This window comes from Bos mutus, chromosome 15, assembly GCF_027580195.1.
Source record: "Bos mutus isolate GX-2022 chromosome 15, NWIPB_WYAK_1.1, whole genome shotgun sequence".
Classification (NCBI taxonomy): domain Eukaryota; kingdom Metazoa; phylum Chordata; class Mammalia; order Artiodactyla; family Bovidae; genus Bos; species Bos mutus.
In genome coordinates this window covers 1,332,288-1,354,434 of record NC_091631.1, presented here as the reverse complement: position 1 = coordinate 1,354,434, position 22,147 = coordinate 1,332,288, and the positions used below count along the sequence as shown (strand labels likewise).

At 41.3% G+C, this 22,147-nt stretch overlaps 1 protein-coding gene across 1 annotated transcript; it reads right to left on the bottom strand.

Moving 5' to 3' along the window:
- Positions 1–434: 434 nt before the first annotated feature.
- Positions 435–1,376, bottom strand: LOC102266219 (olfactory receptor 5AN1). Its single transcript, XM_005905545.2, has one exon. It carries the CDS (start codon positions 1,371–1,373, stop codon positions 435–437), a length of 939 nt encoding a protein of 312 aa, XP_005905607.2. The 5' UTR covers positions 1,374–1,376.
- Between the last annotated feature and the right edge of the window lie 20,771 nt (positions 1,377–22,147).

The following is a 22,147-nucleotide window of genomic DNA, read 5'->3' as shown; positions in this document are numbered from 1 at the left end:
CGATGACCACCACGTCTGGATTATGCTGCATCAGAATATTTGGGGGACAAGGTTTACCCACTCCTGGGGCTTCAGCCAGGTGTCTCTCCTCTAGGGTCAGAAGGCTGAGATGGAACAGGGTTCCATCTCAGAAGTAGAAAAGAAGCAACAGGTTCTAAACCTTGACGTTTCATGAATAATTGTTAATAGATTAATAAATAATGAGGCCACTCCACATGGAGGATAAAACAATGGGTCTCTAGGACTTAAAGATACTGTGTCTGTGTAGTTCGATTCAGTTGTTGGTCCATTTTGGCATATTATCTGGGTCAAATTAAGTCTTCTTTGTCAAAGGCAGAATGAACTTTGTTGTAGTCCATTCATATAAATATTATTGAGGGTTAAGGTAGGTCATTCTAACATGACAAATCCGTCAGAAATCTCAGTCTCTGGCCTCAGCAACACCATCTCTTCTTTTGCAACCTCTTCAAGGCATCTTTGATTTCTTTGTTCCTCAGACTGTAAATCAAAGGATTCAACATAGGAATCACCACCGTATAGAAGACTGATGCAAATCTGTCAAAGCTGGAGGAACCACCAGAGCTGGAACTTAAATAGACAAAGATACTTGAGGTATAGAAGAGAGTGACTGCTGTCAGGTGGGAAGCACAGGTGTTGAAAGCCTTGGACCTGCCACTTGCTGTCGTGACCTTCATGATGGAGATGACAATGTAGACATAGGATATCATGATAACTAAGGCATTTATTATCCCAAAGATCATTGTTAATATGGCAGTCAAGAGTTGTACAAAGAAAGTGTCAGTGCAGGATAGAAGTAACAGCTGGGGCAGGTCACAGAAGAAGTGGTTGATGACATTAGGCCCACAGAAGTGGAGCTGGAACATAGCACACAATTGGGATATAGAAGCAGAGAGTCCAGCCAAGTAGGATCCCAGCACCATCCGACCACAGAGAGCAGGCGACATGACTGACGAATAGAGGAGTGGGTTACAAATGGCGGCATATCGGTCATAAGCCATGGCGGTCATGAGGCAAGACTCACTCAACCCCATGGTGGAGAATACAAAGTACTGAACAGCACAAGCCACAAAGGTGATAGTTTGCCGCTCCTGGAAGAAGTCGTAGAGCATCTTGGGGGCTGTGGAGGTCACGTAGCAGATGTCCATGAAGGACAGGTTACTGAGAAAGAAATACATGGGGGTGTGGAGGTGGGAGTCCATTCTTATTAAGATGAGGAGCGACAGGTTCCAAGTCATGGTCAAAATGTATATCAACAGGAATACGACAAAGAGCACTACTATGATTCTGGGAAAATCTGAGAATCCCAACAGGATAAAATGAGTGATCTCTGTGATATTTCCTCCTCCAATCATTGGTTTGATGCTCCTAAAATCAGAAAAGAGACAAGAAAATGCATCGCAGGCTCACCAATTGAGATTGTAGCATCACAATTCTCATATACACCATACTTTTCCTCCACTGAGCCCTGGATAAAAGGAAACGCTCTGCTGCCCTGGAGAAAAGATCTCAGCTTTTCGTCTTGGATTGTCAGGAAGTGCCTCCTCAGTGCTTCAGGTTCTCAATTATTTCATGAGATCTCATGATAATTAAAAGATATATTTAAAAAGTTGAAAATTTTTTTAAAAAGCAATAGAAATCTTGTGATTATTAATATAAGGAAGAGATCATTGATTAAAATGCTGGGTTTTTTGAAGATCTCTAATAATGTATAACTGCTGCTTTATAATAATGTGGTATCATTTCAGGATAAATTTGAAGTAGCTTTTCTCCTAGATGATCATCTAGAGAGATTTTCATATTTTCTTCTTTTATCCATAGGAAAGTTACTCCATTTATAATAACCTCTCAATCTTTTGACAAATATATTTATTACAGTGGCTCCTAAATGGCCTAGAAAAGTATATCATGATTTGTAATCCTGAGTTGTTGGAGAGATACAGCATGTATGCCCAATTAAGTTACATTGTAAGTGTTCTTAGGGAGGCCTTCATGTAAAATATTTCAAAAATTAGCTAGTACAACTCACTACTGGCCCCCATTATTGGCCTGTTTTTATGATATTTTTCTTCTTAGGAAATAGCAGAGAACTGTGGTTAAGGTTTCAGACCTTGGAGTTTTAGTTTTGAGTGTCATAATCAAGATGGCATTATAGATCATTCCTAATTTCAGTTCCCCTCACTTAAAAAGTAACTAGCAACTATTCATAGGAAGAATACTAGTGTGAAAATCCTAAAACACAGAGATGAATGTGAAGCACCCCTCTGGACCACATTGACCAAGAAGAACCACATTAAGGGAGTAGAGAAGTTCCTCTCTGACAGACTTGCCCTTCCCCACTACTGGCTCAGTGTCACACCAAGAGGGCTCCTCTTGGTCTATGGTTTTCCTGCCAAACTGGACAACCTAGAAAAAATGAATAAATTTCTAGAAATATACAACTTAGGAAAACTGAATCAAGGGGAAACAGAAAGACTAAACAGGCCAATAATGACTAAGGAGATTGAATCAGTAATTAAAAACCTCCCAGCAAAGAAATACCCAGGACCAGAAGGCTTCATGATGAATTCTATCAAACATTTAAAGAAGATTAATGCCAATCATTTTCAAAGTCTTCCAAAAAGTTAAAGAAAAAATAACATTTCCAAACTCATTTTACAAAGCCATTATTACTTTGATACCAAAGTGAGATAGGGAAATTACAAGAAAATAAAATCACAGGTCATTACCCTTGATAAATGGAGATTTTTAAACTCTCAACAAAATACTAGCAAATAAAATTCAGCAGCACATAGAAAGGATCATACACCATGATCTAGTAGGGTTCATTCTTGAGATGCAAGAACGGGTCGATCAATCAATGTGATACACTGCTTTAATATAATGAAATGTAAAAATCACATAAGCTTCTCAATAAATGCACAAAAAGCATTTGGCAAATTCAACATCCAATCATGACAAAAATTCATGAGTCAAGTATAGAAAGACTTCATCTCAACATAATAAAGCACATCGTAACATGCCTTCATCTAACATACTCAGTGGTGAGTGACTGAAGGTGTCTCTCCTAAGATCAGGAGTAAGACAAGTAACTAACCATTCCTACTCAACTTAGCTCTAGAAATCCAAGCCAGGTCAATCAGGCATGAAAGATAAATAAATAAATAAATGCCATGAGAATTGGAAATAATTGAAACTGTTTCTGTTTGTATACAACATGATTTTTTTTTGACAACATGATTTTTAATACAGAAAATCCTAAAGATTCCACCCCAAAATGGTAATATCTTATGAACAAGTTTAGTTAACTGCAGTATACCAAATCAACAGATAGAAATCAGTTGCATTTCTATTACCTAGAACAAATTATCTGAAAAAAAGAAAACAATTCCATTTACAGTAGTATCAAAAACAAAACACTCAGGAATGAATTAACTGAGGAGATGAAAGATCTTCAAAATGAACACTCACTATAAGACACTGACAAAAGAAAATGACAAGACACCAGTAAATATAAAGATCTTCCATCTTCATGGATAGAGAGAACGAATATTGTTAAATAGTCCATAATGCCCAAAGCCATTGATAGATTCAATGCAATACCTATCAAGATTCCAAAGACATTTTTCACAGAAATATAACAACAATCCTAAACTTGGCCTGGCACCACAAATACCCTGAACAGACAAAGCAATCCTGAGAAAGAGAGCAAAGCTGGAGACATTATGCTTCCTGATTTCAAATTGCATTACAAAGCTATATTTAAAAAAAAAAGTGAGACTATATCAAACTAAAAAGCAAAAGAAATAAACAAAAGGAAAAGGCAATCCATGAATTGGGAGAAAATATTTGCAGAAACACATCTAGTAAGGAGTTCGCATCCAAAATACATAAAGAACTCATGCTCACTAGAGAGTTATTTACAATTATTACAATAGCCAAAACATTGAAACAACTTAAATGTCCACTGAAAGGTGAATGGCTACTATGGCCATACTACCCTGAATGTGTCCGATCTTGTCTGAAAAGTGAATGAACAAAACAAAATTACACACATGCACATATATATATATATATATACATACACACATGTATACATATATATGAACTATTCGGACATGAAAAAGAAAACCTTGGCATTTGCAACAGCTTGGATAGATCTCAAGGGCATTCTGCTAAGTGAGATCAGTCACACAGAGAAAAACAAATACTGTATAATCTCCCTTTATGGAGAATCTAAAAATAAATCTCATTTTTAAAAAAATCAGATTGTGATTGACAGAGGCAGGAGTAGAATATGGAGGAACTGGTTAAAAATGATCAGAAGATATAAACTCCCAGTTAGAAGATAAGTTCTGGGGATACAATGTACAACATGATGACATTAGTTAATAATACTGTATTGTATACTTGAAAGTTTCTAAGAAAATAGACCTCAAAAGATCTCATAATAAGGAATAAAATTATGTCTATGGCAAGTGATGGATGCTGACTATTTTATCGTGGTGATCACTGGGCAGTATATACATGCATCAAGTCATTATGTGTGCACCTTGCTGCCGTCGTCCGGTTGCTAAGTCCCATCTGACTCTTCGGGACAGCAGCACACCGGGCTCCTCTGTCCACTGTCGCCCGGAGCTTGCTCAAACTCATGCTCATTAGGTCAACGATGCCATCCAACTGTATCATCCTCTGTCACCCTCTTCTCCTCCTGCCCTCAATCTTTCCCAGCATAAGGGTCTTTTCTAATGAGTCAGCTCTTCACATGAGGTGGCCAATGTATTGGAGTTTCAGCTTCAGCATCAGTTCTTCCAACGAATATATTTAGGGTTGATTTCTGTTAGGATGGACTGGTTGGGTCTCTCTGTAGTCCAAGGGACTCCCAAGAGTCTTCTCCAACACCACAATTAAAGTGCATCAATTCTTCAGCGCTCAGCCTTCTTTATGGTCCAACTGTCACATCTATACATGACTACTGGAAAAACCATAGCATTGACTATACAGACTTCTGTCAGCAAAGAGATGTCTCTGCTTTTAAATATACTGTCTAGATTTGTCATAGCTTTTCTTCTGAGAAGCAAACGGCTTTTAAATTCATGGCTGCAGCCACTGTCTGCGGTGATTTTGGAGCTCAAGAAAATAAAATCTGTCATTGTTCCCACTTCTTCCCCATCTATTTGCCATGAAGTAATGGGACTGGATGCCATGATCTTCATTTTTTGAATGTTGAGTTTTAAGCCAGCATTTTCACTCTCTTTTTTCACCCATATCAAGAGACTCTATAACGTTTCTTTTCTCTTTCTGCCATTAAAGTGATATCATCTACATATCTGAGGTTGCTGATATTTCTCCCAGCAATCTTAATTCCAGCTGGTGATTCTCCAGCCCAACATTTCGCATGATGTACTCTGCATATATGTTAAATGAGCAGGATGACAGTATACAGCCTTGACGTACTCCTGCCTCAATTTTGAACCAGTCTATTGCTTCATGTCTGGTTCTAACTGTTGCTTCTTGACCTGCATACAGATTTCTCAGGACACAAGTAAGGTAGCCTGGTATTCTCACCTCTTTAAGAATTTTCCACAGGTTGTTGTGATCCACACAATCAAAGCCTTTAGCACAATGAAGCAGAAGTAGATGTTTTTCTGGAATTCCCTTGCTTTTTCTATGCTTCAACAGATGTTGGCAATTTGATCTCTGGTTCCTCTGCCTTTTCTAAATCCAGCTTGTACATCTGGAAGTTCTCAATTTACAGGCAGCTGAAGAAAGCTGAGCACCGAAGAATTGATGCTTTTGAACTGTGGTGTTGGAGAAGACTCTTGAGAGTCCCTTGGACTGCAAAGAGATCCAACCAGTCCATTCTAAAGGAGATCAGCCCTGGGTGTTCTTTGGAAGGAATGATGCTAAAGCTGAAACTCCAATACTTTGGCCACCTCATGCGAAAAGTTGTCTCATTGGAAAAGCCTCTGATGCTGGAAAAGATTGGGGGCAGGAGGAGAAGGGGATGACAGAGGATGAGATGGCTGGATGGCATCACCAACTTGATGGATGTGAGTTTGGGTGAACTCTGGGAGTTGGTGATGGACAGGGAGGCCTGGCGTGCTGCGATTCATGGGGTCGCAAAGAGTCAGACACGACTGAGTGACTGAATTGAACTGAACTGAAGCCAAGCTTGAAGGATTTTGAGCATTACCTTGCTAGCGTGTGAAATGAGTGCAGTTTTAAGATAGTTTAGATGTCCTTTGGCATTGCCTTTCTTTGGGATTGGAATGAAAACTGACCTTTTCCAGTCCTGTGGCCACTGCTGTTTTCCAAATCTAGTGGCATATTGAGTGCAGCACTTTCACAGCATCATCTTTTAGAATTTTAAATAGCTTAGGTGTAATTCCATCACCTCCTCTAGCTTTGTTCGTAGTGATGCTTCCTAAGGCCCACTTGACTTCACATTCCAGGATGTCTGACTAGATGACTGACCACATCATCATGCTTAACTGGTCATTAAGATCTTTTCTGTATAGTTCTTCTGTGTATTCTTGTCACCTCTTGTTAATCTCTTCTTCTTCTGTTAGGTCCATAGCATTTCTGTCCTTTATTGTACCCATCTTTGCATGAAATGTTCCCTTGGTATCTCTAATTTTCTTGAAGAGATTGCTAGTCTTTCCAGTTCTATCGTTTTCCTCTATTTCTTTGCACTGTTCACTTAAGAAGGCTTTCTTATCTCTCCTTGCTCTTCTCTGGAACTCTGCACTCACTTGGGTATACCTTTCCCTTTCTCCTTTGCCTTTCACTTCTCTTGTTTTCTCTGCTGTCTGTAAGGTCTCCTCAGAAAACCATTTTGCCTTCCTGCATTTCTTTTTTTGGGGAGAGGGGATGGTTTTGGTCACTGATTCCTGTACAATGTTATGAACCTCTGTCCATACTTTTTCAGGCACTCTTGCTGCCAGATCTAATCCCTTGAATCCATTTGTCTCCTCCACTGTATAGCTATAAGGGAATTGATTTAGGTCATACCTGAATGGCCTCGTGGTTTTCCCTACTTTCTTCAGTTTAAGCCTGAATTTTGCAATCAAGAGCTGATGATCTGAGCCAGAGTCAGCTCCCAGTCTTCTTTTTGCTGACTGTATGGAGTTTCTCCATCTTTGGCTGCAAAGAATATAGTCCATCTGATTTCGGTATTGACCATCTGTGGATGTCTATGAATAGAGTCATCTCTTGCGTTATTGGAAGAGCATGTTTGCTATTACCGTACATTTTCTTGACAAAACTCTGTTAGCCTTTGCCCTGCTTTATTTTGTACTCCAAGGCCAAACTTGTCTGTTACTCCAGGTATCTCTTGACTTCCTACATCGAAATTTGAATCCCCTATGATGAAAAAGACATCTTTTGGTGTTAGTTCTAGAAGGTCTTGTAGTTCTTCATAGAACCATTCCAGTTCAGCTTCTTTGGCAGTAGTGCTTGGGGCATAGACTTGGATTACTGTGATGCTGAATGATTTGCCTTGGAAAGGAACCAAGATCATTCTGTCATTTTTGAGATTGCACCCAAGTCCTGCATTTCACATTCTTTTGTCGATTATGAGGGCTACCCCATTTCTTCTAAGGGATTCTTGCCTACAGTAGTGGATATAATGGTCATCTGAATTAAATTTGCCTTGACCATCCAGTTTAGTTCACTGATTCCTAAAATGTCAATGTTCACTCTTGCCATCTTCTGCTTGACCACATCCAATTTACCTTGATTCATGGACCTCACATTCTGGGTTCCTATGCAATATTGTTCTTTATAGCACTGGAGTTTACTTTCACATGCAGACACAGCCACAACTGGGAGTTGTTTGCACTTTGGCCCAGCCTCTTCATTCTTCCTGGAACTATTTCTCTGCTCTTTCCAGTAGCATATTGGGCACCTACCGACCTGGAGAGTTCATCTTGCAGTGTTCTGTCTTCTTGTCTTGTCATGTTGTTCATGGGATTCTCAAAGCAAGAATACCAAAGGGGTTTGCCATTCCCTTCTCCAGTGACTCATGTTTTGTCAGAACTCCCACCATGACCTGTCCGTCTTGGGTGGCCCTGCATGACTTGGCTCATAGCTTCATTGAGTTACACAAGGCTGTGGTCCATGTGATGGTTTGGTTAGCTTTCTCTGCTTGTGGTTTTGGTCCTGGAGGCTGTGGGATCATAGTTCTTGCTTCTTCTGTCTGCCCTCTGGTGGATGAGGATAAGAGACTTCCTCACAAAGGGACTGGCCATGGGGGAAAGTAGGTCTTGCTCTGGTGGGCAGGGCCGTGCTCTGTAAGACTTGAATCGAATTGTCCGCAGACGGCTGGGGCTGTGAGCCCTCTCTGTCCGCTGTTCAGCCTGAGGCAGCCCAGCCCTTGAGTCTGCAGGCTCTCTGGTATGGCTGATGGAGACCTCCTCAAGAAGACTTATGCCAACATACCTGCCTCCCAGGACTGTGACTGCTGGCACTTCTGTCCCCAGAGCAGGACCCTGCCGGCCGTGCCTCCGCAGGAGACCCCCAACACTCACAGGCAGGTTTGGCTCAGTCTCTTCTGGGAATCACTGGGGGTCCTGGTGCACACAGGTTTTGTTTGTGCCCTCCAAGAGTCTCTGCTTCCCTCAGTCATGTGGAAGTTTTGCAACCAAACTTTGCAGTTTTGCTATGCTACACTGCCTTCCCTTGTGATAAAAGAGGAAATTAATAATAGCAAACAAAAAAAAAAAGAAAATTTAGAAAAAAGTAATTAGAAAGGACTTGAAATTTCAGTTATTTAGAAGTCTTATAAACACTAATATTTCATTATTCTTATAGAAATGGGCATATGTCAAAAGAATAAATAGAAGTTTAAGAATAAATTCAAATATGGATAAGAAATTAATATATGACAAAGTTAGTAGTTTTAAATTGATAGAAAAGTCCTTCCTAAGTGTCCTGTCAGTCCTGGCTTATTGTAAGTAAAAAGCATTAGGGAAATGGATAGATACACATTTGTATAATCTTGGGATGAAAAACAAATTTCTGAAATATAACAATAAACCAAAAACTTTAAGAGAAAAAATATGATATAACCATTTGAAACTTTTATGGTTGAAAAACCCACTTATGTAACTTTGAAATACACAATGAAATGGGAAACATAGTCCAAAAGGACAACATGGTAACACCTTTAATGTGAATACAAAGAGTATGTGACTAAGAGACGGGCGCCCATACATAGGGCTGATGAGTACACAAAATAATTCTATCATTTCTGGAAGAAAAAATTATATAATTGCTCTCTCTCCACTTCTCCCTGTCTTACACACATGCACACAACATGTGTTCCGATTACAAATGCCAAAAGTAATGAGTGATATCATTTTGATTTTCTTCTTTATACTTATCTGTTGGTTTTCAATTTTCTACAGCTCATATTTATAAGAACAACTTATTAAGATATGCAAATCTCTAGTTCTTAATTGTTATGATAGAGAGAGGAAGAGGGAAAGTGACAGAGAATTGCAATAAGAGAATGAGACAGAATCGACTTTCAGACTTTCCTTTTATTAATGCCTCCTGGCTCTGTGACCCCTGGCAAGTTATTAATGTTTCTGTGCCTCAGTTGCCTCATTTATAATGGGATTAATAATACCACTTCACAAGGCTGTTGCAGAGACTGAATGACATAAAGAGCTTATTAAAACCTTGTCCAAGTGTGATCATGGTCATGATCATGGTCATGATCCACTAAGGACATGGTCATTTGGGAGAGTGGTACAGGGCACAAAATCAGGGAAAAAAGGCAGGAATGAGGAAGATGAAGGAAGTTACTGGATGAAGAAGAACAAGGTTAAAAGGGATAGTTATGTCCACCCTCCCCGTGCTTGGAAGGGGGGGCCTCTCTGATATCTATGTCACCTACCCTAGAGTCTCCAGTCCCCCAGGGTCTCCAAGGATGGTGCTGGAGATCTACTTGACGTATTTCAAAAGACCAGTGGAATCAGAAAGAGAAAAACAAATATCGCATAGTAACACATATGTATGGAATCTAGAAAGATGGTGCTGATGAATTTGCAGGGCAGCATTGGAGATGCAGGCATAGAGGACAAACTCATGGACGCAGGTGAGGGGGGAAGGAAGGAGGGGTCAGGTGAATGGAGAGAGTAGCAGGGAAGCAGAGACACCACCACACGTAAAATAGCCAGTGGGAATTTGCGTATGAATCAGGGAACTCAAACCTAGGATCTATAACAACCTAGTGGGGAGGGAAAAGGTGGGAGGTGGGAGGGAGGTCACACACGCATACCTATGGCTAATTCATGTTGATGTATGGCAGAAACCAAAGCAACATTGTAAAGCAATTATCCTTTAACTTAAAATAAATAATATTTTTTAAAGACCAGTGGAATTGTACACGAGTATTTATTAGAATCATTGTTAGTAACCAACTTGGCTTTACTCTTCAGAAATTATGACTCAAAAGTATATATTGAAATGGAAATCCAATTGTTATTATATAAAAGCAGATCCTCAAGGGAATAAATTATATTAAAAGAGTCTTTGTGAAGAAGAAAAAAGAAAGAAAGATGGTTAATATAGACAAGCACATTTGATCATACCTTATTCCCCTGAAATTCAGGAAAATATGACCTTAACTCAGCATTCATTTAACTTTTCAGTTCAGTCCAGTTGTTCGGTCGTGTCTGACTCTCTGCGACCCCATGGACTGCAGCACTCCAGGCTTCCCTGTCCATCACCAACTCCAAGAGCATTTAACTTTTACAGTATGTTAAACTTTGCAGACATGTCATTTGATTCTAAATGATAATTTACCCCAATTTTCCAGGTGAAAAACCAGAAGACAACAGAGTTCAAGACAGTATCCTTAAAAAATTGCAGGACTAGAATTCAGCATCCCTCACTGCAGAGTAACACCTGAAATTTTAGGCTACAGATTACAAACCTTGCTCCACAAAGGTCCGACTGAAAGAATCACATGGCCATAGAGACAACACAGAATTCATTGTTCTTTATAAATCATGCCCTCTCACCTTGACACAGTATCCAGGAAGACCGAGTTCTTGAGAAAGGTTGAAACTGTGTTTTTCTTTTGCCAAGAAATTTTCCTATTGCACTTCAGGACGGAAAATGAGGGCCATGGAATTGGCTGTCCACTGGCAGTCAGAGAGATGGCCTCACTGGGAAGCCTTTTAAATGTGTTTTTAAGGGCAGAAATGACAGGAAAAAGACCACTAGGAGGTGAAAAATCTCCAGGTACTTTCTCCCTGGAGTCAAGGTTGTCATGGAGTTTTGTCCCTGCTAATTTCATGCACCACTTTGCCATGTCCCTTCAGGTTCAATTCCCCCTCTTCCCCATATTCCTATGATGATCTCATAATTATAGCTTTTCCTTTAACAAACTTGGATTCATGTGAGCTGGAAGAGACATGGTGACCATCTAGTCCAGTAACTTCGGTTTCCCAGCTAGGACCTGAAGCCAGTGGAGCTAAGAGATTTGTCCAGGGTGGCACAGTTGGTATACCTGTCTAAAACGAATGTGCTTTGTAAACAGGGTGTGTCTACATATCCAATTTATTGTATTGAAGCTATTACCAGTTAGCTGTGCCATCTTGGGCAAATCTCTTAGCTAAACTGGCTTCAGATTGAAGTTAGTGGACTAGATGATCACCATGTCTTTTTCAGCTCAAATGAATCCAAGTTTGTTAAAGGGAAAGCTATTTTATATATGTGTGTGTTTATATACGGGCTTCCCTGATAGCTCAGTTGGTAAAGAATCTGCCTGCAATACAGGAGACCTGGGTTCTATTCCTGGGTTGGGAATATCCCCTAGAGAAGGGAAAGGCTACCCACTCCAGTATTCTGGCCTGGAGAATTCCATGCATTGTAAAGTCCATGGGGTGGCAAAGAGTCAGACACAACTGAGAAACTTTCACTTTCACTTTCATGTATATATATGCATCAGATCAGTTCAGTTCAGTCATTCAGTCATGTCCAACTCTTTGCAACCCCAAGAATTGCAGCATGCCAGGCCTCCCTGTCCATCACCAACTCCCAGAGTTCACCCAAACTCATATCCATTGAGTCAGTGATGCCATCCAGCCATCTCATCCTCTGTCATCCCCTTCTCCTCCTGCCCCCAATCCCTCCCAGCATCAGAGTCTTTTCCAATGAGTCAACTCTTCTCATGAGGTGGCCAAAGTATTAGAGTTTCAGCTTTAGCATCAATCCTTCCAAAGAACACCAAGGACTGATCTCCTTCAGAATGGACTGGTTGGATCTCCTTGCAGTCCAAGGGACTCTCAAGAGTCTTCTCCAACACCACAGTTCAGAAGCATCAATTCTTCGGTGCTCAGCTTTCTTCATAGTCCAACTTTCACATCCATACATGACCACAGGAAAAACCATAGCCTTGACTAGACGGACCTTTGTTGGCAAAGTAATGCATGCATCTTCCTAAATATCTGACCTGAATCAATCATCACTGCAGCCCTGTGATGCAGATGTGGTATTATTTCCTATGCATTAAGTGGGGAAATCAAGCCAATAAGGAATACAAAAAAGCTATTCATGAGATGTCCACAAATTATTGTGGTTGTAACTGTGGGCATTGGTATCAGCAAATCTGGAGTGAATACCATCTCTTTCACGTGAATGTTCTGTGATCTTGAGCAAATTAACTTCTCTAAGCCTCTTATTATCACCTATAAAATAGGACTGATAATAGAACTAAATTTCAGAACACTTATTAAGCTATTATGGGCTTCTCTGGTGGCTCAGACAATGAAGAATTTTGCCTGCAATGCAGGAGACCCAGGTTCCATCCCTGGATGGGGTAGATCCCTGGAGAAGGAAATGGCTACCCACTCCAGTATTCTTGCTGGAGAATTCCATTGACGGAGGAGCCTGGAGGGCTACAGTACATGGTGTCACAAAGAATCAGACACAACTGAGCAACTAACACTTTTACTTTCATTTTCATTTATTATAAGAGTATGTAATCCATACCTTGCCTTCTGTTATTACCAGGTGTAAGTTTTGTGTTCTGGAGTTCTTTCCAATGTATCAAGCTGTATTACTAATTCTTCATTTAAAATATCTAATTAAAACCATTCCCATAAGCTTTTTTTGGTTTTTGTCTTTTTTACATTGGGGCTCAGTCAGTCAGTTCAGTCACTCAGTCGTGTCCGACTCTTTGTGACCCCATGGACTGCAGCACGCCAGGCCTCCCTGTCCATCACCAACTCCCAGAATTTACTCAAACTCATGTCCATCGAGTCGGTGATGTCATCCAACCATCTCATTCTCTGTTGTCCCCTTCTCCTCCTGCCCTCAATCTTTCCTAGCATCAGGATCTTTTCCAATGAGTCAGTTCTTCCCAAGAGGTGGCCAAAGTATTGGAGTTTCAGCTTCCAGTCCTTCCAATGAATATTCCAGTTTCAGTCCTTCCAATGAATATTCAGGACTCATTTCCTTTAGGATGGACTGGTTGGATCTCCTTGCAGTCCAAGGGACTCTCAAGAGTCTTCTCTAACACCACAGTTCAAATGCATCAATCCTCCAGCACTCAGCTTTCTTTATAGTCCAACTCTCACATCCATACATGACCACTGGAAAAATCAAAGGACATTAGGGCAGCACAACTACTCCTGACTACTCTCGGAAGTCAGCAGGATGTCCACTATGAGCCTCCAGGAGACCCTCCCTAGATAATCTCCCCAGCCTGATCCTCAGATCAGGTGAGCTCCCAACCCCCCAGGGCTAAACACACATTCCCCTCTGCAACAGGCTCCATGTGCCTATTTCCCAAGTGTGGTAGTAAGAGCAAGTCTGTAAACCAAGTGCTCTCAGAAAAGCAGACCTGGGTCAGTGGGAAAAGAGAGAAAAACAATAAACACGAGCTGCAGTGCCACCTGGAGAATAGTTTCCAGTAACCCATCAGTGGAAACAGTGAGAGACTTTATTTTCTTGAGCTCCAAAATCACTGCAGATGGTGACTGCAGCCATGAAATTAAAAGACGCTTGCTCCTTGGAAGAAAAGCTATGACCAACCTGCTAAGTCACTTCAGTCGTGTCCGACTCTGTGCGACCCCATAGATGGCAGCCCACCAGGCTCCCCCGTCCCTGGGATTCTCCAGGCAAGAACACTGGAGTGGGTTGCCATTTCCTTCTCCAATGCATGAAAGTGAAAAGTGAAAGTGAAGTCCCTCAGTCATGTCTGAGTCTTAGTGACCCCATGCACTGCAGCCTACTAGGCTCCTCCATCCATGGGATTTTCCAGGCAAGAGTACTGGAGTGGGGTGCCATTGCCTTCTCCATGACCAACCTAGACAGCATATTAAAAAGCAGAGACATTACTTTGCCCACAAAGGTCCATCTAGTCAAGGCTATGGTTTTTACAGTAGTCATGTATGGATGTGAGAGTTGGACTATAAAGAAAGCTGAGTGCTGAAGGATTGATGCTTTTGAACTGTGGTGTTAGAGAAGACTCTTGAGAGTCCCTTGGACTGCAAGGAGATCCAACCAGTCCATCCTAGAGGAGATCAGTTGTCCTGAATACTCATTGGAAGGATTGATTTTGAAGCTAACTCAATATTTTGGCCACCTCTTGTGAAGAGCAGACTCAATGGAAAAGACTCTGATGCTGACAAAGATTGAGGGCAGGAGGAGAAGGGGACGACAGAGGATGAGATGGTTGGATGGCATCACCAAATCAATGGACATGAGTTTGAGTAGACTCCGGGAGTTGGTGATAGACAGGGAGGCGTGGCATGCTGCAGTCCATGGGGTCACAAAGAGTCGGACACGACTGAGTGACTGAACTGAACTGAAATAGTCTGGTACATGTTAAAAGAACCAGAGAAGACAAAGGAGCTCAAGGATTCTGACACAAGAGGGAGTAAAGAATAGACAGGTGTACCCATCCATCAAAAGCTGAGCAAACCCCGGAGAGCCCACCAATGACAGTCCACTTCATCTGAAGGCAACAGTTAAGGATGTAAGGAGTGTCTGCTGCTTCAAGGGCTTCCCTGGCGGCTCAGTCAGTAAAGAGTCCACCTGCAATGCAGGAGACCCAGGTTTGATCCGTGGGTCAGGAAGATCCCCCAGAAAAGGAAATGGCAATCAATTCTAATATTTCTGCTGTGGACTGAGGAGCCTGACAGGCTGCAATTCATGGGGTTGCAGGACTTAGTAATTAAACCACCGCTACCACCTGTTATCTCAAATACAAGAGCAGCAACACAGAGCTTCAAGGAACATGAAGAAGAGAAACATCTCATCACCTAAAGAAAACAATTCTCCAATAATTGAGCCCAAAGGCATAGAACTTTGTGACTTAGCTAATAAAAAATCAAAAGTAGCTGTTTCAAAAAAAGTCAATAATCTACAAGAAAGCACAGAAACATGATTCAATGAGATACGAAAAAGTACCTGTGAACCAAATGAGACACTTACCAAAGAGACAGAAATTATAAAAAAGAACCAAACAAATTCTTGGCGGTAACCTTTTGGATATGGCACCAAAGAACAAGTGACAAAAGCAAAACCCAACAAGTTGTACGACATCAAATTAAAGCTTCCGCACGTCCAAAGGAGTGCTTAACAAAATGAAAAGGCAAGCTACAGAGTGGGAGAAGTTATCTGCAAACCACATGTCAGTAAGGGATTACTGTCCAATATATATTAAGAATTCATACAAGTCAATAACAAAAACCAAACAATATGATTTAAAAATGGGCAGAGGGACCAAGTAGACATTTTTCCAAAGAGGGTATGCAATGGCCAACAGGTGCATAAAAAGATGCTCAACATTAATCCTCAGGGGAATGCAAATCCAAACCACATAGAAATACCACTTCGTACCTGTTAGAGTGACTATGATCGACACGAGGAACAGCAAGGGATGCTGAGGGTACGTACACTGTTGGTGAGAATGTAACTTGGTCTAACCACTATGAAAACAGTATGGAGTGTCCTCAAAAAGTCTCAAAAAGAACTTCTGTATAAACCACCAATTCCACTGCTGAGTATATATGCATAGGGAACGGTAACAAGATATGGGAAGAAATCTGCACTCCCGTGTTTATTCCAGTGTTAGTCACGACAGCCAAGATATAATCCAAGCGTCTGTCACGGAGGAATGGATGGTGAAGCCCCAGTGTGCGTGTGTGTGTGCTTGTAAACGATGGAATAGTATTCAGCTGTGAGAAAGAAGGAAATCCGCCTACTTGTGATAACATGGATGGACCTAGAGGAAATTGCACTAAAAGTCAGGCAGAGAAAGACAACGAGACAGCTCTGAGATGTGCATTCTAAGAAAGCCAGGTGGCTAAAACAGCTATGGAGCCGCGACGCCCAGAGGCTGTGCGCTGAGGGATTGGAGATATGTTATTAAAGGTACAACATGTAATCACTAGACAAGTCCTAGAGATCTAATGCACAGCATAGTGACTATAGACAGCAGTACACTACTATAAACTTCAAAGTTCCTAAGAGACTATATCTCAATTGTTCCCACATGAAAAAGGAAATGATAATTATGTGATAGGATAGGTCTGTTAGCTAATCCCGTAGTGGTAAGCATATTGCAATACATAAATATGTCAAATCAACACATTAACACCTTAAACTTATAAAATGGTATAGGTCAAATGTACCTATATAAAAATAAAATTTTTTTTAATTATCAGTTTTTCTCTTCCTCCCAAACTGAAGTCCCTGTTTTTAGTGGCTTGGGAAGGGCTGTTGCCTCTAATCCAACCACAACACATGCTGTATTTTTTTCCCTAGCCTTCATACACATGCCAATTAAACCTCGGGACGTAAGGGTAGATGTCTCCTGGGGAAATACTGGCCCTAGCCAACCACCACTCTGAGGCTTAAGTTTTTTCTTGTTATTTCTGTATGTTGAGAAATTTATTTGCTTTCTGAGTGCCTCAAAAAAAAAAAAAAAAAAAGCTTTTATTTAGCATTATTGATTTCTCTGAACATGTTGCCCATATTACCAGAGATGCGATACAGAAATACCAATACAGAAATCCTTGCAAGTTTTATCTCATTTTAATTTATCCAGCAAGATGATGAGAGATGTACTCCTACTATTCCCTTCTTACAAATGAGAAGACTGCAGGTCACAGCACTAAACAGCCCAAGGTCACCCAGCCTATGAAGGCAGAAAAGTGTTAGTCGCTCAGTCATGTCCAGTTCTTTGCAATCCCATGGACTGTAGCCCACCAGGCTCCTCTATCCATGGATTTCAGGCACGAATACTGGAGTGGTTAGCCATTCCCTTCTCCAGGGAATCTTCCTGACCCAGGGACCGAACCCATGTCTCCTGCACTGCAGGCAGATTCTTCACCATCTGAGCCACCAGGGAAGACTAGGAAGGGCAGAACTGGGATTCAAATCCACTCAATCTAACTCCAAAGCCACATCTTAAAGCCTGCTCTCATCTGCTCAGTGGAATGATGCTATCTGCTGCACTAATCTTACTTCTAAACAACTCAAGAGCAAGTAGCTTCCCTGGTGGCTCAGATGGTGTAGAGTCTGCCAGCAGTGCAGGAGACCTGGGTTCGATCCTTGTGTCGAGAAGATCCCCCTGGAGAAGGGAATGGCGACCCACTCCAGTATTCTTGCCTAGAGAAGTCCATGGACAGAGGAGCCTGGTGGGCCACAGTCCATGGGGTCTCAAAGAGTTGGACACGACTGAGTGACTAACAGTTTTACTTTTTCATAAAGTGCAAAGCACTAAACTTGGTGGTTTGAATGATGTAAACAGTGGGTCCCCAACCTTTTTGCCACCAGGGACCAGGTTCCTGGAAGACAATTTCTCCACAGCCCAGGGGTGGGGGATGGGTTCAGGACAATTCAAGCACGTTGCATTTACTGTGCCCTTTATTCCTATTATTATTACATCAGCTCCACCTCAGATCACCAGGCGTCAGATCCTGGAGGTTAGGGACCTCTGGAAATGATCCAGTAAGGAATATAGAGCTCAGGAAAAGAGATGAGAAATATGTCCTGCTGCTGCTGCTGCTAAGTTGTGTGCGACTCTGTGTGATCCCATAGACGGCAGCCCACCAGGTTCCCCGGTCCCTGGGATTCTCCAGGCAAGAACACTGGAGTGAGTTGCCATTTCCTTCTCTGAGAAACATGTCCATATAAGCATAATTCAAAGCAAGAGATAATACGTGGCATGATAAAGACATCAAATTTTGTGGGTGATCACCAGCCAGATGTGGGCAGAAAATCAGAAATCCAGGAGGACCCCTATATGTTCTTTCCAGGAATCTCTCACAAAAGATCTCTAGAAAGGCAGAGACTATTTCAGACACATTATTGTACAAATGAACAGGGGAACTACAATGTAATTGGACATGCTGTCAATAACATGAACACAGCATCTTTTCACATAGATATCCTCTCAGGAAATGAATAGCAAAGATGTAATGCCGACACCTTGCCAAGTAAGTGATGGCAACCCACTCCAGTACTCTTGCCTGGAAAATCCCATGGATGGAAGAGCCTGGTAGGCTACAGTCCGTGGGGTCGCTAAGAGTCGGACACGGCTGAGTGACTTCACCTCACCTTGTCTTCTTTCAGGAGGAAGATATACAGAGAGAAGCATTAAATCATTTTGCTGGCATAACTGAAGGAGAGGGGAATCTCAGCCTTCAGATGGCAACCACTGCAAAGCTTGTGTCCACAGATGCCTAAGAGATAAAGTTACCCCAGCAAACCCCACTGTGCACAGAGAACAGATAAACCAGCAATGCTGTTATTAATCTCAGCACACCTGTGATTACCTGTCCTTTTTCTCAGCCACCACCCCAGGGTCCATCGTTTCTAATCAGACCTTAGTTTTAGTTGCCTCTTATCTATTAAGGACACCTCAGCTATCTTTTGATTGGATAAAAATTCACTAAAGATAATGTTTTGTCATCTCTCTTCCTTCAGCTTTTTCTAACACCAATTTTTTTTCTTTTTTTCACCATTCTTGATTACATGTTGTATATCCCCTTCCCCATACTTCTCTCCACCTGACTCTGCTTACTGAATTAGAAAAAAGAGCAAGTGTAAAGAGGACATGAAAGAGTGGTCCCTTTCAGATCTTCCTTTAAGATGCTTCATCAATAGCCCTTCCTACTATTTACTTGGTTGACTTTTTAAAAGTTCAACATATTTGCCGGCCAAGAAACAAACTCTGAACAGCTTTGTTTATCAAAAACAGTTTGGACAGAATTACTCTCCAAAGACCAAATATTAATTTACTTTTGAATAAGAGTCCATCACTTCCTCTAGATCTTGACTTGTTCATCAAAGCTGCATTGGATTCGTTCAGTTTGGGAATACTGCCCTCTGCTGTAAACTACTTAAATCTGACCTTACAAACATAGCAAATCAGGTAATACACACTCGTCAGGAATAACTCACAACCCTTCCTCTGGGTCTGGGTTTTCTCATTCGAACACTGATCAGGTGAGTCACAGATTTTCCCATCCTCCACTACTTTATGCTAAAGTGTAAGGATGCACCTGCATGTTTAAATCATCACTCAACAACTTTGCTTTTCAAGTTGAATGAAATGTCACCGAAAAGGGCCCCTTATGAAACTTAGCCCTCCAGGACCATGACACTGAGCTATTTGTAAGCCTTTGAAATTCTCCCTGCATCCTAGACCATTGAGATGCTTTAGATCAGAGCCCCTAGAGACTCACCTAACACTTAGGAAAAGCTTTATTCCTCTGTCATCCTTTTGCTCCGTGGTGTACCCAGGTATTCAGAAATGGTCAAAAGATGTTTCACCTCCCAGCTTCTGAGATTATCCCACTCATCCTTACTCTGTTTCTGTTAGCAGTGTTTGACTTACTTCAGAAATGATCTGGCTGTGAAACAAGAGGGCCCTAAATGCTTACACTCCTTCTCCATCTTAGCGAAGAGAGGACTTGAGAGCACAGCCCACAGTGAAGAAGGAGCAATTGAAACCAGGCAAGCTGTACATTAGCTGTCTCCTGGGTAATGGATGGAGACCAACCCTGTTCATTGGTCCCCTGCTTGGGTTCCAAGACCTCCCTTCATGGCGCTAATCTTTTGAGACATTTTGACAGCAAGGAAACTTCCTCTCTTTGCAAGAACCATGGGACTAGTATAGCGGTCCCTTCCATCCTGTGATCTATAAAATAAATTACACCACCAAAGCATAAGAACAATCATCAGAGACCTCTGTCTGGGAAAAACAAACACCAGGATGTGGGAAACCTCCAGAAATGCTGAGTCTGACTGTGTACTGCAGAGCGAGTCTCAACTCTCTAATGTCATATTTGGAACCAGTTTTTTTGTTCCCCACCCCCCACCTTCTGGATGGGACTCCATAGATGGAGCACATTCAGAAAGACCTTCCAGAGGTTTGGAATCGGGAAGAAGAAAGATAAACAGTTCTCTTTCCTCTCCTATGGCTCTATCTGTTTGATTTCAAGGAATGAAAGAAGAGGAAAGGGAAAATGAGAGGAAAGAGAAAATGATCATATGAAGAAGGTCAGAGAAAAGGAGGAAAAGAGGAATAACTGGGCACAGTGTGCTGGAAAGTTTGCAAGGTAAACGAGCCAAGCTCCCTCAAGTATACACCAAGATGCAACTCCTCCTCCTCCTCTCACCCCGCTCACTGTCACCTGTCTCCAAGCACACTAGCAGAGAAGCAATTCTTGTTTTGTAGCCAAGACACTAGCATGGATTAAGCCCTGTCCTTTGGCCCTCAAGGTCTGGCTTTTCTGTCCCCAGACACTGCCTGGGAAGGATGTCTTAGAGGGGACAGAAGAGGCCCGGGTTATTTCTATTAGCTGTGATATATTAGAATTAATGTCTGGTCATGCTTCTGCAAGTCTTTAATCTCTTCTTTTATCCCCATCCAACCCTCTTTTTAAATTTTTCACTTAGTTGTATGTGACAGCTCAAAAATAGTATTTTTGAATAGTATTTAGCTTTTACCTAATATATTCTTCCGCATATATCTGATCACTCCCTTCTTTCAAGCAGATAAGTTGTTAGGTTCTTGAGCCGAAGACAAGAGGTGTAACAGCAAAAGGAAGCCAAAGACTCGCATAAGTGAGCCTTCAGGATGGCTTATGGACAGAGGCCTTCACCATAAAAGCACAAACTCCAAAAAGCTTAGAGACACCAAGAAGAGAGAGACCCTGAACAAAAGATGGTTAGCATCTGAGTTGACAGAAAAAAGTTAAGGGAATATGATTCCAATAGAACATGGTTCCTTTACATTTATAATACTTTAAACATTTACTTATGTTAATCTAAATGACATTTTTGTTACCTGACTTTTTAACCCTGTAGTGTTTATAGCTGCAGTATTTAAATAATATAGTTGACTCACTTTTAATGTGTCAGCAAAGGAATATTATTACTAACATTGAAAATGTGTTAGCGTTTTCTACGTCTGGGAGTCTCTTTCTATTTTGTATATACATTCCTCTGTATTGCTTTTAGATTCCACGTGTAAGGGATATCAGATAAAATTTGTTTTCTTCTGACTTACTTCAGTGAGTGTGATATATTCTCTAGGTCCATCCATGTGCTGCAAATGGCAATATTTCACTGTTTTTTATGGTCCATCTTAAACCAGTCTCCCGTTGATGGGCACTTGGGTTGCCTCCATGTCTTGGCTATCGGAAGTAGTGCTGCAATGAGGTGCATGTACCTCTTTGAGTTAGAGTTTTCGTCTTTTCTAGATACATGCCCAGGACTGGGATTGCTGGATAATAAGGTAACGCTATTTTTAGTTTTCCAAGGAAACTCCATACTATTTTCCATAGTGGCTGTGCCAATTTACATTCCCACCAACAGTGTAGGAAGGTTCCTTTTTCTCCACACCCTCTCCAACATTTATTATTTATAGACTTTTTGATGATGGCCATTCTGACTGGTGTGAGATGATGTTTCGTGTGGTTTTGATTTGCATTTCAGATATTTTCTAATTATCTTGAACTGGTCAGGGTTCAACCCTGAAACCCATAGTTGGAATCAATTCCACTCCAGCAATGACAGCTGAGGATAAAAAAGGTTATTTTCCCCTCAAACTAACAAATATTTTTTTTTCCTTCATGGTGAGTTACACCTA

Excerpts from the sequence above, each read along its gene's own strand:
- LOC102266219 (XM_005905545.2), bottom strand. The coding sequence starts at position 1,373 with ATGATTGGAGGAGGAAATATCACAGAGATCACTCATTTTATCCTGTTG.